The sequence below is a fragment of the Numida meleagris genome, chromosome 2 (assembly GCF_002078875.1).
Source record: "Numida meleagris isolate 19003 breed g44 Domestic line chromosome 2, NumMel1.0, whole genome shotgun sequence".
Classification (NCBI taxonomy): domain Eukaryota; kingdom Metazoa; phylum Chordata; class Aves; order Galliformes; family Numididae; genus Numida; species Numida meleagris.
Window position 1 is genome coordinate 134474527 of NC_034410.1, and position 17957 is coordinate 134492483.

The 17957-nt window shown below is 40.0% G+C and overlaps 1 protein-coding gene across 8 annotated transcripts in view; it reads right to left on the minus strand.

Annotated features, from left to right (window-relative positions):
- SAMD12 (sterile alpha motif domain containing 12) overlaps positions 1–17957 on the minus strand; it is a 170806-nt gene that overhangs the window by 71645 nt on the left and 81204 nt on the right. For 7 of the 8 annotated variants that reach the window (XR_002434880.1, XR_002434882.1, XR_002434883.1 and 4 more), the window contains one exon: positions 16267–16407. Coding sequence is in view for 4 of the 8 variants with exons in the window: in XM_021385786.1 (XP_021241461.1) it covers positions 16267–16407 (141 nt within the window). In the remaining 4 variants the exon portion in view is untranslated. Of the gene's footprint in view, positions 1–14635; positions 14829–16266; positions 16408–17957 lie in introns of all 8 variants that reach the window. The other variant, XR_002434881.1, reaches the window with a different exon arrangement.

Here is a 17957-nt window from a genome sequence, read left to right on the forward strand (position 1 = left end):
CTTTTAAAGCTCACAGGATTAGTTTCTCCTTGTAACAATTTATGCATCTTTGTCTTCCCTTAATTTTATATGAAAATACCTCCTCATTTATGCGCGAGCTAAGTTGGACACTAAAGAGAATAATTCTAAACAGGAACTAGGGATGCTAAAAGCCATGCAAGGGGGCATGAATGAATTTTGGTTTTGTTTGGCACATCTGTCAAACACCTAGATCCAATGTGCTGATAAAACAAGACAGCTTAAGGCAATAAACATGCCAGATCCATCTGCTCTTCAGGACACACAGAAGAAAAGGAATTGCTCCCTGTGTTATTCTGTACACTTGAGATTATTTTGAAGAGGTTTCCCTCTGCTGCTGACAGCAATTCAGCTCTACCAGTCTAAACCAGAGGGTTTCCAACCTTGTTTCTTTATTCCTGCTGGGCATGTTATGTGCCCTTGGATTCTCCACCCTGCTCTCCACAGTCTGAGGATTGGTGTTTGGGACATGGATGCAACTACACGGGAAAGGCTTCAGCAAAGTCCGGAAACAAAGGAGGAATGAAGCATATCCTGGGTTTCCATAGCCTCAGATCCTGGCTCCTGGAGTGGATTCAGCAGCCACAGGCTCCTCACTCTGTATCTCTGACCTGGTTTGTACCCACTTATTTCCTCCACTACTTTCTTAGAGCTACATCGTCCCTTCTTACTGTTCCTGTCCCTCATGCTATCCCCGTTACATCCAAAAACTCCCACAATTAATTTCCCAATCAGGACAGCCTTCATAGTCCTCACAACATGAGTCACTGGTGCGACTGACTGCAACTAAAGGTGATTCTGAACGGACAACTGCTATGGTATTTGCAACGCATTTACCCGAGGGTGTGGGTGCAGCCAGCACTGAACTCCAACACCAACAGCTACCAAAGTACTGACTGCTGCACAGGCTCAAATGCAGACCACGGCAGCTTGAACAGAACCAGAGGAGAAACAGCTGGCAGGACTGAGCTGTGCATGACAAAAATCATCTCCCAGCCACATTTCAGCCACCTGCAGCCACATTCAATGAGTCTGGCAGCCATTCAGGGGATGTGCTACTTTCTCATATGAAGGTAGAACTAAAAGAAAGAGTTCTTGCAGGATGCATGCAAAACACTGATGTCGGCTGACTTTAGATCTTTAACTTAAGTAACAATTATTCAATTCTCACTTCTGACTGGCAGGAGAAAAGAAGGAAGAAAGTCCATAGCCTAAATGAACCTAGAAGACCCAACTCACAAGGAAAAAGCTCAGCTACACTCTGTAGAGAGCAGCATGAAGTTTTAGCCATAGGAAGGCAGAAAACAAGAATGTAAAAGCTCCTTTGTGCCATATATTGGTCGCATATCCATATAATGCAACCCACCTGGAAAACAAACGTCCAAGAAGACATAGCTCACTGGAAAAGATCCTGCTTTGCTCAGCCCTACCAGACTAGTCCCAACACTGGGAGATCTTTAACCTTGTTTCAACTTTCTCCTGAATATTTAAGCTAACATTGAGCTGACAGCGTTGAATCCAGCTGTAACGTTTCCATTGAGAATGACTTGCTCTAGCTCAAAGCCACACAAAGTAATAAAGCAAGATGATCAAGTGTTTTGTCTCCTGATATGCAAGACTCCATATGCAGGTCAGCAAGAGAGTAGAGCATAATTATTATGAGATAGTATGGAAAGGGACTGCGGAGCAGAGGAATCACCCTTCCAGAAACCTTAGCTTCTGCTGTGCAGTGCCAGATGGAGTGCTCTGTACATCCCAGGTGTGCATGTGGAGCTCAGATGTGTGAAGCAGCTTAGACCTTCAGCTTGTCGTTCAACAAGTACATAAACAGCCAGCACAGTGGGTCACAGAATGGACAGAGGCCCTGGTGAAGCCTTGCAGAAAAAGGGAGTCGAGATGGGGGTAAGTCATACAAGTCTTTCAGTGCATGAGGTGGAACAACATAGGATCAGACCGTTACTGTCTCATTCTGCTAAGCATCACAACTGATGGATTAAGCATATCACGTACCGCCATTCAAGAAAGTAATGCCCATTATCAGTTTCCTTAAAAGGCTAACAAAAACTGCAAAGGAACAAAACAAGTAATTAAAGCTGAGGGTCTGACTACTGAAACCCAGAAATATCCTTTTGGAAAGCTGGCCTTATTTGCTGCAAATCAGTTTCAGCAGCCAATTTGAAGCTATCACACCAGCATGCTGTTATATGTAAGTTAATAAGCACTTACTATTGATGGTTTCTGCAGTGGCTGTTTAATTTTTAATCGTATCCTTAATTTACTGTTTATGTTTTTATCCAATTAGAGTATGTATATGTGTGTGCATGTGTGTGACAGAGAGAACACAGATAGCTGTTTGCTTGGAAGACAATGCCTGGCTGACATATACCCACTAGAAATATTTTTTTCCCTCCCCCTATCAATTTCACTAAGATTGCTACCCTCTCCAAATGTGAAGAGATTTAAAAATCTTGCGTTCTAAATGAAGGGGGACATATCTCCTTCTGCTTGAAGTTTTCTCACACGGCCCTCCTCTTTTTCAGGAGGATGCGATTCCAGTCTGCTATGTTACGTTGTAGAATTCTGCTGTTAGAAATGGGCCTCACTGACCTCTTTGCACAATGCAGTACCTGGAATTTGAAACTGGATGTCATTAAAATATGCAGTGCTAAAAAATGACTGGTTTTATTGGCACTCTCCTGAACAGAAATCCGAGCATCTCTTTTCATTTGTAGATCAGCCATTTAGGTAACACCCCGGGACATCCTCATCTTCCACAACCCCATTTCAATCTCTCAATAGATTCCTATAGTCATAAAAACTAGATGCGCTGAAGGGTTGGGAGATGGATCATTTATTTTTAAGCACTGAGAATTTTTCATGGTGATCAACAATAAAGTTCTCAATTACAGAGAGAGAGTAAATAAACTAAAGAAGGATAAAGCTTTAAAGAGAGCTGGGTAATGATGGAAAGAGAGAGATTAGAAAACCTCAGGGTCCAAGAGATGAGCTAATCACAAATAAAATAACATCACATTCCTATTACTATCTGACCTGTTGGTTGGTGTAATGGCAGTGAACGAAAAAAGCAAAAACCAAAAAGAGAAAGTCAGAAATCCATTCAGCAGAGGCATTGTGTGGCTGACGTGGATTCTGGCAGAGCTCTCAGGAGGTGATCTGACACCCAGCGCTGCTCCCTGAGCCTGAGCCCTCCACATCAGATTGCCTCCAGCCATGGACTCAGCCACACAGCAAATTAGGACAGGCAGCAACAGGACTGCGTTCAGACAGGCTGCTCTTGCTCCCAGCAGGCAAAGGCTGGAAGGAAAAGGCAGGGCCCTGGGTGTCCCTCATTCAGCATCTCCTTTGAGTAAGGACGATGGCAGGGAGCTCCACAGCAGAGTCCAGCGGAGCGCCCTGATGGGTACTAACTGTCTCTGGCCATGCTCGTGGCCTGGCAGCCAGGCACTCACATCTGCTCCAGCTGTGTTCCTGCATCCTCCAGAGCTACACTGGAAAAAAAAAAGACTGCCAAAACCAGGCTGCCCTCTACTCTATTTTGCTCTCAGGAAAAAAAAAAAAAAAAAAACAAAAAAAAAAAAAAAAAAAAAAAAAAAAAAGATGCAATTCTATCACTCTGCAAATATAACACGTCAAATTTCTCTTCCTCTATAGCAGAAGTAAAGTAAAGATAGGAAATCGATATGTGCATAGAAAAAATAAACACCTGCAAGCTCCTATAAAAGGAAGAAATGAAAGGGCTACAGCTGCAGGTGTCATAACAGTGGCAGAACGAGTGGGATTCATGTGCTGAGGTAAAAGACTGACAAATAGAGAGGAGTGAACTGCTTTTTGGAGAAGCCCATTAAATCTGCAGCACTGGGCAGGTACACATACCTTGGTGCAGGGGCTGTTCTTCAAAACACCCACACCAGGAAGTTTTTCTACCGAGTACCCTCAGACCCGCACTCCAGGAACCGGATTCTGTGTTTAAAACAAAAGCTGCCTGCATCAGCCAGACAGCTCAGAAAGGCAGCTTCAGTGCTCATTTTATTCTTTGCCCCCGGGGGCAGGAACTTGCAGCAAGGAAGGATGAGAATATGTAATAAAAGGGAGACAGGAAGGTCTCCAGTAGGCTCTGAGTCCTAAAGATAGCAATGAAAGTAGCACGAAGGGAAGGAGGAAACCGCCCTCCCACATGAGAGGAAACCCCAAAATAAAACCTTTTGGCAGATGGTAAAAGGCTTTAGCATTCAATAACATGAGCAAGCTGCATGAGAATGCACAAGAGCTTTAAGGGAGACACACAAAGCCCAAACAAAAGAAATATGAAGAAGCTTGGTTTTCCAGTCACTCATTTATGTTATTATTTTGAGCCCTTTTTGGCTAGGCTTTACCAGCTTTGCTACGTAATTGAAATTATGCAGTTCACAGTTTTCAAGTGACGCCTTTGTTGCGTGTACCAATTATATGAAAGGGAAATGTTTTCAGTAACTTTTCTGAATTATAAAGCAAGAAGTTCCGTTCCCAATGAGTTCTTCAGTTGGGCTCTCAGCCTGGCCCCAGCCTTCCTGAGTAAGGCTGGAACCACCTTCGCAGAGGCAAGAAAAGCCACAGTCATAAAATAATATCAGTGGTTTAATATTTGTATCAGGCTCAACCACATCCACGTAAGAGGAAGAACTCAGAGGACAGCACCCATCAAACTAGAGTTATTACAGCACTCATAGCTGAGAAAAACTGTCAATGCACAGGTAACTTATAACCCTGTCCCAGGACAGTATATAAAATGAGTCCCTTGCTGATTCACACTAAAGGAACATTTAAATTACAAGTCAGAAAACCACTCCAAAAACCCTCAACCCAGAACTTGTAACTCATTAATTTTAGCTTTTTTGTTGGCGCTTTAATTCTACTACCACTGAGCAGTAGCTAGCTCAGGTGAAAAATTCTTCATTGAAAGTAATAGAATATGAAAGATGATACTATCAATTGCAAGAAATATAGATATGATATATATATATCTCAGTTTTAGGGCATAGCATAACCAAATTCTGCTAACAGGTACAGTTAGTGGCTGAAATATTAATATACCAAGGCAGTGGAAGATTGGTGGCAAATTAAAAGTGGGTAGCATCACTTGTTATATGCTTCATGCTGAGAAGCAAAAAATAGCAAAATCTACTGCCTTGTTTTTCCTCTGTTCATTTTTAGCTATCCCAAATGAGACGGCTAGCCCTCCAGCTGACAAAGGCAAGAGCAATGATAGGTGCAATGCATTGCACCTATCATGGGCATCTGCTTTAGAAAGGCACAGATTATCTCTGGAGGTGGCTATCATTCTCCATTGATTATCTGAGGAAATATGAGGAATGACTTCAAATGGACACCTAACTTTTTGCTGGCTAATGTAAGAAGCAATAAAGGCACTTCAAACTGCTCAGGCTAAAAGAGCTTGTATTTATCTTTGATTATGCCCTTTTAGTAAAGAACAGGAATAGAGAAATAAGAGAAAAAGCAGGTTTTGTGGTTTTGATTTTCATCAGTGATTATGAAATTAGGATTTCAAATAACATAGGTAGTGAACATCATCAAAAGAAAATTTAGGACAAATTGAAAAAAAAAAGGCTTCATATAGCTAGGAAAAAGGTTGTAAAGAGAATAAAATATCAAGATTGTATTTTTGATGAAATAATTGGGAAGGGATTGCAAAATTTTTTCAGTTTTAGAAAGACTATGCTGGGTTGAAGAACAGAACACTTATGTTTCTGTACTTGTGGTTTTAATTAAGATACTAAAAAGGTTTATGGATTTGATCCAAAGGTCAACAAAGTCATTGGTACCCTTCATTGATTTGAATGGGCTTTATAGTCTCATGCTGTAGAGGAAAAATGGGGTTGATCCTGTTCTCATTTTAACTAGTTTCAAGTTTCACTGAGATCAATGGAGCATTACTCCTTCATTTGCCCTCACAGAACTAAGAGCAAAATTGAGGTCTCAGATTTTCAAAGGGAGATTATTGCGATAAAACCTACCTGCAGCTGGTGGTGGACATAAGTTCGTATCCTTCTCAGTAACTACTCTTGCTGTCCACTCACTATACTAGAATAGATACAGAATGTGTGCATGAAGAGGTGGACCAAGTTTTGAGTCGGCTGAAGGCTTTCCTAATGACTCTGTCCAAATTAAGCAGTTGAAATTTAATGAAGACACTAGCTTCACATGCTCCTAATTCTTAGAGATATCCTTGATGAAGGATTCCTCTTTACTGGTCCCAGCATCTGGTTAATGCTCCTCACCTAAATACCCTGGGTTCTGATTGTCTGGATCAAGAGAAAACCCCGATGAAACTAGTAAAATAAATTCTTATACCAGAATTATCATGTGATCAGCTAAACCATGTAGAAGTAGAGTAAAATTCCCACAGCAACAGGTCCCATTACTAGAGGAACCAAAGAGTTCCTCAAGAAAAGTGTTAATGGTATAATAAAGGAAACCATGAGGTGCTGACAAAACAACACTCACACATTCTGTGGCTTAACATGGCAGTTGATAGTTAAGAAGGGAGAAAGAGAACTTACCAACAAACAATTCTAGCAAGCAAATATCAGTAAATGATAATAATTCACTCTAAACTGAGCTTATTAGAAGAAAATAAAATGCAATTTTCACTATAATAGCTGAAAAAGCCTCTACACTTAAAAGATAGGTTTTTAGAAAAAGACAAAATAAAGCTCATAGATACCTCATTTTAAGAACATACAACTCAGCAGAAAGACATTTGTTACCTTGATGAGCTGTAAGGGCTGGCTACTTTTCTATGATCCACAAAAAACTATGATACAGGTTTAAGTGGAGATCTACAAAAGTCAACAACACCAGTGATTAGTGTCACAGTCAACAGCTGTAACAGAATGGATGGCATCTGCAGTGCCGGACACATTAAAGCAATTTGTGAGCCTAGAGAAAGATGTTTTCAGAAACTACACAGGTGACAACAGATTTGTCAGACAAGCTTTAGAGGGTAGGACTATCCCTCCCTTCTTTTTTCCTGTCCATTTCATCTGAAAAATTGTTTGTTTGCTTCAAAAAGTCTTTAAAGTTTTGACCAAGAATGATAACTGCTGTGGATCCATGGAAGTGATGAATTTTGGGAATTTTTAAACGTCTATCTGCATCCTTAGTTGTCTGACATTTCTAAAAGCCAGTCCATTGTCTAAGATAATGCAGACTGCTTCTTCTGTCATCCAGGAGTCTTCACATAAGAGTGGCGCATCTTGGCACCTTATGACAGACAATCATACAAAACAGCTGAACAGCGTTTCACATAGTCATGCTCTGGAACAATCTAAAGATTGTTCATCAGCCCATAAACACTCAGGCTAATGGAAAACCAGCAAAAGCAAGCTAGAGCAGGAGATCATAATATCCTGGCTCAACTTTTATAACAATCCTGTTACTCAAGAGTTCTTAATGGAATGAAGGATGAAAAGAAACAGAAAGAAGTCTTTCCTCTCTGTTTCTCCAGAAGGGCTGGGATGAGCCAACATACTAAAGAAGGAAGCAAATGGGTTACCATTCCTTCTCCATCTCTACCTCTGACATAGACTGAAGAGAAAAGAAACAATGCGGAAAACATTTTTTCTTTCAAGTATTTCTCCCAAACCCAACCGCCCGAAAGTCCTACGCAGCAGAGCTCCTCAACACAACAAAGTGGACTTCAGGGTCTGCTGACTGATGTTCTCAACAGCAAAGCTTCCTAAGTGGTCTCAGCAAAGAATGAGGCAAAATCACTTGTTTCAAGGCCCAGGTGTTGAACAAGCTTCACATCCACCTCAAACTGGGTGGTGGCAGCTGGGTGTCCCCGACCAGCTGGCTGGGGAGATCTGAATCCTATTTCTAGAGGAGCAGGCTCAAACCTGTAAGGCCATGTCAATGTATAAGCGTTCAGACTCTTCACAAGCTTGAAGGGGAAACTTGACATGCCTTTTTGTTCACAGACGAAAGCCTCTAACTTGCTTATCCCTATAATTCCTGAGGATGAGCTCCAGCTCTCTTGTATAATTGAATGAGCATGCCTGGTCAGAGTCCTGACATTTCATATTGGGCTCTCAGATAGAAAATGATGTGAGTGCTCCTGAGCCTGGCTGTCTTCTAATTAGGCTGCCTTCAGGTGAACATCAGCTCTACAAACCAAGTGTATGTAAACTAACTCATTTTCTAACTTTGTGGCTAACTGATATTAAGTCCTAAAATGTGGATGACACCTTAGTGTGGTTGAGGAGCTTCAGAAATGTATGGTATTGCCATGTACATCTTGTCTAAATCTCAACCTTTTAGTCTTACACTATGAAAGACAAAAGCTGAATGGCCCTAGAGACGGTAACTGAGGTCTGTATGGAGTGACTCACTGCAGATTTTTGGAATGCATCCTCTGTTCCTGCAGGTAACTTTCAATAAGTCAGGTGTCCAGGAGGTGTTACTGCTAAAAACTCTGAACGTTCTGTGAAGGTAACACTATGCATAGCTGTACATATTTAAATGTCAGGATCACACAACACAGCTGTAGCTGAACTGCAAAAACCAAAAACAGATTAATGAAAATGTGGTCAAGGAATTTTTTTTTAATGGTCAAGTAGAAAAATGTGACAGCTGTACTGATGTTATCAACTGCTGGAATTAGCTCATATTAAAAAAATTGAGATATTTAGTAAGTACTATTCTTAGGGAGCATAGAGGTCACACAAAGAAAATAAAATATTTGTTGAAAACTGTTCAGAATTTGTTTAGAATTCAGAACTCCTTAATGCCAAGGACCACACAATCATTGTTAATATACTTCAATATATTATTTTATAGGGAATCAATTTCAATTAAAATTCATTCAAATGGTGACTAGAAAAATTCTATAATATTGATCTTAAGGGGGAACCAGCATAGTTAAAATCATTAATCATACTTGAACGTGTCATAAAACACTGGGCTAGTACCTGTGCTTTATGATCATGTCAAATAAAGAGGTTAAAAAAAAAACACAACTCTTTCCTTTATGGAAGATGCCAAAGATCCACATCCTGCTTAGCACTGGAAAAGCAGTTCATAGCACTACTGACTGGCTGAATAAGCGCCTAAGTGAAGGTGCTCTGTCATATGAAGCATAAAAGCCATTAAGAGCAAACTTTTATTTGAATAGAACCACATTCATTTTTAAAATTACATTACAGAAAGGCTTTTAAAGAATGTGAATGAAGAAAGAGAAGTTTTTAAATAAGACACGTTCATTTTACACAACTTAGAAAAGCACCTTCATGATGGCATAAGGAGTGAGTTTTTTTCCCACCTCCTTGAATCATTCCAGTAATTATAAATCTTTATTGCACAGGCCATAAATGCTAGCAACAGGAAGAAAAATGCTTTTGAACTTATTTGGCTCACGTTCAGGGATTGAAAACAGCAAAACTTTATTTTATATTTTCAAAAAATGCTTTAAGTGACTTTTTTGTTTGTTGACAGTGCCAATATGGAGAAACACTTTGTTAACAGAACGCATTCAAGCAGGTGTCAGTAACACCAGTGTCATAAAATCAGAAATACAGTGCTTCGAAAGCCCATCTGAGGGAAGAGAGCTTTACCCAGAGGGTCCCAGATGCGACCACAGAGTGAGGCCATGGATCCGGGCTCTGCTTAAGCAGCACCTGCCACTGTCAGAGTAATGGGAAGGGGTGTGCTGGTCTGATCCAGGAGGACATTTCTTATCTTCTTATTTCCAACTCTGCTCATTCAGATTGGCTATAAAGGTGTTAGCTGATGAAGACAGTCAGCTTTTGGACCAGAAGCCCAACAGTGAAAATTTCTACACATTTTCAAAGAGGAGGAAAGTATAGTTAGGGCTCTGATTCCTTCATTTATTTCACAGAACAACTATCAATCCTACTTTTATTCTATGCCTGACTTCTGGAAAATCTCATTAGAAATGACAAATATGTTACATTGTAAATGGCATCATCTTACAAAATGTAGATATGCTATATTTAAATTCTCTGTGAACAACTGTACCTATTGCTGGAATCCCTTTTCCCAGCCTGTTCTTTTCAGCTGGGTGAAAACAAGTGATTTCTGCTGGCAGCGATCACAAACAGCTGCTGTTAAATTACAGCCTCTGACTGTTAAAAACTTTCCTGTTTGGTTGAAAGTCTTTCATGAATGGTCACAGCACAAACAGCAATATTCTAATTTTTTTTCTTAAACCTTGAGCAAAATTGTTTCTTCTCTTTCCAGTGTACATATATATAAAATATACAGTTCTAAGATCTATTCATCGAATATGTAAGACAGTTTTGGGTATGGATTAGCTTAGAAGAGCCAAACTTCCCAGACCTAATTTTCCAGCAGACTGATTTCTAAAAAATTTCAAAAAGCAGGAATGAAAAAAACACCATATTAATAAAACAATAAGAAAACCAGACAACTGCAATCATATCCTTGCAATCATACAAAATGGATAATATCACATTCCCACTACACTGAGTTGCAATGTTGTTTATAGAAGCACAAAAAACGCAAGCACCTAACACCTAACGCAACACCTAACCTATACAGCTAAAATCGTGACACAGAAGTTTATCAATACAAATATCACAGTTGTGTATGTGTTTCCTTATTCATATTCCAAACTAATACACTATGCATATCGAACAACAGTTCTGTGCTGAACACATCCAGAGTGCACTGCAATGTATTGTCCAGTGTATTGGAACTTATTCTGTCAGCTGAATCACCTTGCAATTTGCTATGAATATATATTAGCATCACAGCAACAGCTAAAAGGTAATTATTAGAACCATAGTACTTCAGTGGTCTATCAGGGACCACTGATTGCGCTGCAAAGTATATTCTTCGGGTTAGAAACCAGAAACATGAAATTCAAATAACTGATGACATAGATGGAACCCGATATTCATCGTCACTGATGCATGTAGTTTAAACATTTTATCTGTGCTCAGATATACTCTCCATAAAGAATATTCTACTTCAGCTAAAGCAAATTAAAACTATAGAGAAATCCTCAGTGCATACTTGTAACCTGAAAAAAATTGATTTTCATAAGTCATAACAGTGCCTACAGTCTGAAAAAACTCTCAGAAACAACCACAGTTTCTGCCTATCAAGACTAGGTCCTCTTCAAGTGCCGCATATGTCCTTGACTGGGAGAAAAATGCAACAAAGACTGCTCTTTTGTACTCTAGCGGATGGCAGCAAAGTCATTTTACGGTCTTGGAAGAAAAGTGTTAAGCACTTAGTACAAGTGCTAAGATTCCTACAGCAGTACAGTAGAGAACATACAAGGGAAGGGAGTAAGAAGGATAAAGACATTAGTGAAAAGAAACCAGCATGCAGAAAATCAGAATTTCTTTATATGTATCAGGCAATTTAGCATGTTGAATACCGGAATACAGTTTATTCCTGGACTTTTGGACAAATTCTGCCAGTATTTCCATGCTATTCTTTGTTTTCAACTCATGAGGTCATCAGAGACTCTAGACCATAATAGGAGACAAAGCAAAGGAAATCAGCTGGGAATTAAGTTTGCTAGAGCTTTTCCAAAATACCAAGTATTTTTTTTCTGTGCACTGGATAGGTGCCATATATGCAGCATATGCAAGAAACATTTCCATAGTAATTTGTGCTAGAAGAAGAAAGGCTTTTCCTGACTAGCTGGAAGCATTAGGGTTAGGGGAAAAAAAAGTGAGGTCAAGACAATAAAAACAAAATAAACTGGTGCCTGGTAAGAGGATAGTCAACATTTCAAATGCTTCATGCCTCTGAGCACCACCACAGGGACATGAAACCCAAATTCCACAAGCGTTACACACTTCCTCCCACTGGCTGCCTGAGAAGGCAAACACACTGCCTACCTTGAGTGCTCACAGAGGCAACATCTGCTGTTTGGTACGCACAAGAAGAGGAGTATTTCTGGAGGAAGGAACTCATGACTCCTCAGGTGCCAAAACGTTGAGTCCAGAACATACTCAGGAAAGAAAACAGTACATCCTGGAAGTGTTACAGGATCACCTTCTATCACAAACTTCAGTTACTGACTTCTTCATAGACACAACAAAGAAAAGTCCTGATCCCCAGCAAAGCTTCTTCAAGAGACATGAAAGACAGTAGACAACAGCAGCTGAGATACTGCTGCATCCATAAAGTCTACACAGCAGTGGGACTGTAACTTCCAGTATTCTCGTAACTCCAAATGACCTTCGAGTTCTGCACTTCCTAAGGTCCCACATTCTCAAATTTTCTGATCATTCAAGCTCCTTTTCAGGCAGGTGTGTAATTTCCCATTATTGGTGCTGTGTCCTGTACCTATTTGAACAGCGAAGGTCTTCTTAAGTGAAAATTCAGAAGATGGGAGTTAAGTCTAATGCTTCAGTGCTTTCATTATGGAAAACAACAAATGTCCTCAGATATGGTTATGAAAGCGGCAAAGGCAGCATTCAAATTCCTCTAACCTTCAGTGTTCAAAAGGAAGAAGTAGACAAGGTGAACAGGAATTAGGATTATGTTTCTGACTGCCTGGGGATGTTCTTTGTCAAACAGCTCACACTTTCTTTGCTTGATCATGCTTGCCCCTACTCTAGTATTAGAAGATTGCTAGTACTACAAAAATCCTTATAACAGCTTTTAGTGGGGTGGGGTTCGTAGTTGTGTTTACTCACCACTCTGACCTTAAGGCAATGTTTCTGTTATGATTTTCCTCCAAAGCCCAGTGAACAATCCATCACTACAACACAACTTCATCTTTCCTCAGAAGATATTTTTCACTAGCAGTGGTGCATGATGATTATAAAACTTACTGAAGAAATAATGTCAACAGGTATCAACAGCTGTGATGCTTTTCACAGAAGCACAAAGCCTTACTCGAACACTTTTTGCTTGCAGGACAATTTTTTATTTATTTTTTTAAGAAAATGACACATTCTGTGGCCATATTCAAGTAGTGTTTTGCCCCGTATCAAACTCAGAGAGAAGCTTAAGAGGGAGCCCAATGTCATCTTAAATTCAGGTATCATTTAATCTAAATCCAAAAGTGCTTCATATGCTCAGCCCTATTAGCCAGTTGCTGTCTGTGCATACTTTGCTGAGAATCCCACACCACATTGTTCTACCATTTTGAAGACAGTCTCTTCTATGCTACCCAAAACCAGGACTCACATTGAAAAATCTCAAAATAACTTCTTTGTGTAGTTCTGTAAGGCTTTTTTTTTTCTTAATGATCTTTCAACTCAGGTTTAGAGTGGAAGCAGTACAATAACAGTGATTCCAGCAGTGTGCAGCTCTCCCCAAAAGACACTGGAAGATATTTTGTCAAATTAGTTCCTCAACATCACTAAGTCTAGGAAAAAAGCACAGATCGGTAGTTGGGTCTGTGCCCTTCTATCCTAGTGAAGGTTGGAATAGCATTTCTGCTGATAATAGCTTCAATCCAACAGTCTTTACTCCAAAGAAAAGTCTTCCTAAAACTCAAGAGTTGACAATCACATACTGTTCTGGCTTTACTGTCCCCAGAACACAGTGGATGGTGTGTCCTGAATGAAAAAGAATGAAGCAGTTTTAAGCACTTATCTAAAATAGGAGTGGAAAAGAATGCTAGTTCTCTGTTGAGTTTTTAAAATGAGGTTAACTTTCTCTGCGGACAACAGAACACAAAAACACTTAAAATATCTGGTAAGTACTACATAAAGCTTTTTTGAAACTTTCCCTATTCTCTCCAGCTTCAATCAGGATATGAACTAAAGTCAGTGGAAGTCATTTTGCTGACATAAATGAGCCCCAAATTAGGACCTTGCTGCTTGTAACCCAGCTGGTATGCTAAATGAATTCAGAAAGGATTTTTAAAGGCTTCTTTTACCTAAAGATTCCTGAGCTGTGAATTAAGAGATACAGGGCTTTTTCCCCCCTGTTGTTGGAGGACACTGTGGAGGATAGGACAGTGTAGCTATTGCAATTTTCACTTTGAATTTCCAAAAAGCAGAAACTGCTGGCACACAAACGTGTTACCCTTCAGAAATGTTCTACAGAATAGAAAAGGTCTTATAGGAAGCTATTCCAGTAACAACATGGATTAGGAGTGTATAAACCATGGTAAGTGTGGACATAGTTTGAAGAAAATGGGCAAGAGGACAGAATCAGTTTCAGAGAACAACTGACATAAAGCTTTACAGACTGCACTTAGATTTTCACAGCTATCTTAATCTTAATACTTGCCAACAAGCACTTTCAACAGACACACTCCAACGTGGTGTAAATGAGGTGATAAGGAATAGAAATACTGCTGTCATTCCATCACTCATCGCCCCCTGCTCTGGGATCATACAATTAGCACAGATTTGGTGCACAGGAGAACATTTTGTAGACAGCTGTACAGTCCTATAGGCTCCATTTAAAATGACTAGAATGGCCAATGCCACTGTGGGGGAAGACTGCAGAAGCTGCAGACCATCAGCTTTTGGTAGGCTTGTGCTGGTTTTCATAAAGCATATGATGGCATGCCTTTATAAGATCAGACTATATAACATTGTTCTCTTTACATGGCGGAGAGAATACGTTAAACACATACCTGTATATCAACTGCTAAACTTTCCGTCATAGTCCAGCATGTGTTTGTTCATGCTATTGCTAAAATCTAAATTTGTATCTTCAGCTTCATGGACAAGGAATAAATCTCAAAGGATGAATTCCTTGAAATGGCAGCCACTGCTGTCTGACTGATCGTGACTCATGGTTGACGTGTCCAGAGGGGAACCAGAAGCCTGGAAATATATAGTCCTCAATGACAAAAACAGGTTCATGGAAAGATCTATCTACAGTCACCAACGGATTCAAATTTATAGCTTCCAGATCTTCACTGTCCCACAGGAGTAAAGACCCAACTTCCATAAACTAGCCTAAACCAGTAATGGCTGGTGACCAAAACTTTGCAGTCTGTAAACTCTCTTAACAATTCATATGTAGGGGAAGAGAGAAAACAACCAATACCAGAGAAAATGATTTAGGAACTGTGGATGAAAGGATGAATGGAAGAGGAAAGGCTCTACGCAACTAGGGATGGCACTGATACTTTAGCATGAGCACAATGTTTGACACGACAAAAGATGGGGTGAAGTCATATTCATAGATCATAGTGATATAAAGGAGCCCTAAAGCTCCTCATCACAACCTATATGACACAAAGCCTGAAGGAATATTCAGCTAAGACATGAGCTCTTTCAGATAAAATGCAGCTTACTCAACTAATCAGAGAGTTTTTCCTCAAACACAGTGAGAAAGGCTTAATCGGGAACATAATGCCATGTGTGAAGGACATTTTGTTAAAAATACACTGTACGTACTGAAGAACTCTATTTTTTTCATACGATGTGACATATAACAGGCACTGAACCAAAAAAACACAGACGCGTGTGGTTTATGCTATCTCACTGGACTACCAAGCAGTGTTCAACATTGAGAAACTATTGCAGATATGTATTAGAAGATATATAAATGTTACTTTACACTGTTACCACAATGACTGCTTTTCTTCTGTGTTACCACAGCTGTTAAAAAGCCTTAATAGAGTGCTAATAACGCAAGTCATTATAAACATCTTAACCTCATTTGGAAAATATGTACAAGCTTTTTTGTTGCTCCTGCTTCCCTGTCTCCTAACCAAGATCTCCATACTGAGCCCAGTTTTGCTTTTTTTAGCAGCATGAATTAGAAGCAACGCTATTCAAGTCAATAAAATTTCTCCAACACGAAAAAGGAATCAACCATCTGCAAAAAGCTGAGTCTAACAGGTAATTTTCCACTGACAGCTCTTACCATAAAACAAGTTACGGAGATTACTCTTTTATCTAATAATGAAAGTAAACAATTAATGGAAAATGTACAATGTCTATAAAGACAACATTTTCTCTACTTATATCCTTTACATGTAATTAGTTTCCTGTTAGTAAACAGACATTTAAGTAAGACTACTATCAAGCTATAGATGGAGCCTACTCATCATGCAAAAACAGGCAGCTGAACATCTCTGTTTATTTATGCATTAATGTACCTTTTGTTCCCAACTTGAAAAGTTTGTGGAATCTGTGGAACATTTTCACGCATCATTTCTTGCAGAAGAATGTCAAGTCACCTTTTATGGCCTCAGGCAAATTTCTCCTACCCAATCTCAATAGCTTCCCACACCAAAATTATTTTTCATACCTTGTGTAAGCAGTTGGAGGTTTCGGACTTCTTCTCTCACCTTCAGCTGAAGGACTTGCTGCAGAATGTGCTGTCGCAGGCTTTCCTGGGCAATGCCCATTCGTTCAAGCTTTTTGTCAGTAAGTCTCAGCAAAGCGCGGCCTGGATGCAGAAGTCAAAAAGAAAAATTACCCAAGGATTTTCATTAACACAATATTCTCACTCTGACAGGCTAATTTCCTACAGCAAAAATTCTCAGTCTGAAATGATATAGCCTCATCAGTTTGATACTGTCTTACTGTCAAAGATCTGTGTTTAACTCTTCCCTTTCTTTTAATTTTCTATATTGTTTTGATGCTTTGTGAGCCATTTTAGGCATGTAAAATAGGTAACTGCTACCATTTTAGATGCTCAGTTGCTGTAGTTGAGTGCCAGCTGGTCTCCCCAACAGGTGACTAAACATACCTCACCTATTTTCAAGCATCTAAATTACTGTCAAAAAAACACAACTGAAAGTGAATTTGAGCTATTTGATCAATTTAAGATGTAATGAGGATGAATATTACTGCAATTTAGATATGTTTATAGTTTAATAGCAACATCTCTCAGGAGGGGCCCTGTACTTAAAGATCCAGCCTTCCAAATCCCTCTACATAGTAAAAAGAACAGACAAAGAAGGGGGGGAGAATATCTTACATGTCTCCATGCATGTTCAGTTATATCTAAATGATTCCTGAAAATGATATTTGCCTAACTATATGACTGCCTCTGCTAAGGAAAGGTTAATTGCCATAGGTGACTCCCTTCCTCAGAGAATGGAGGGCCCAATATGTCAGCCAGACCCTACCCACAGGGAAGTGTGCTCCCTTCCTGGGGCTCGAGTCAGTGACATTACGAAAAATCTTCCTGGTCTGGACTGACACTGATTATTACTCTTTACTGATAGCTCAGTGATGAAGTTGCTGAGAGAAACCTGAGGGCTCTCAAAAGGAACTTCAGGGGATTGGGGCTGTTAGTTGATGGAAAAGTATTGGTGGTATTTTCCTCTATCTCTTCCACAGTAGTGAGGGATACTAAGAGGACTGCACAAACTCATTTGGTAAATACATGGCTAAGAGGGTGGTGCAATCACAGGAATTCTAGCTTTTTCAACCATGGGGTGGTTTACTTACAGCCTGCCCTGATGGCTGCAGATAGGTCTCACCTGTCTCAAAGGAGGAAATGGATCCTAGCCCAGGGGCTGGGTGGGCTTGTTGAGAGGGCTTTAAACAAGGTATGAAGGGGCAAGAGAATGAAACAAGGCCTGCTATAGATAAGCCTGAGGGCAATTATGATGAGGCTAGGGGTAAGGCAAGAGGCTCAGCTGAAGTGTATTTACACCACTGCATGTAACATAGGCAACAAACAGGAGGAGTAGGAAGCCACTGTGCAGTGTGCTTAGTTGCCATTACTGAAATATGGTGGGATCATTCGCATGACTGGAATACAGCAATGAATGGATATAAGCTCTTCAGAATGGACAGGCAAGGAAGGAGGGGCAGTGGCATGGCTCATCTGAGTGTTTTGATATTGTTGAGCTTGAAGCTGGCAATGATAAGGTTGAGTCTCTACGGGTAAGGATGAGGGGAAGGGCTGACAAGGCTGACATCCTGGTAGGGGTCTGTTACAGACCACCTAAACAGGATGAAGAGATGGACAAGGTGTTCTACAAG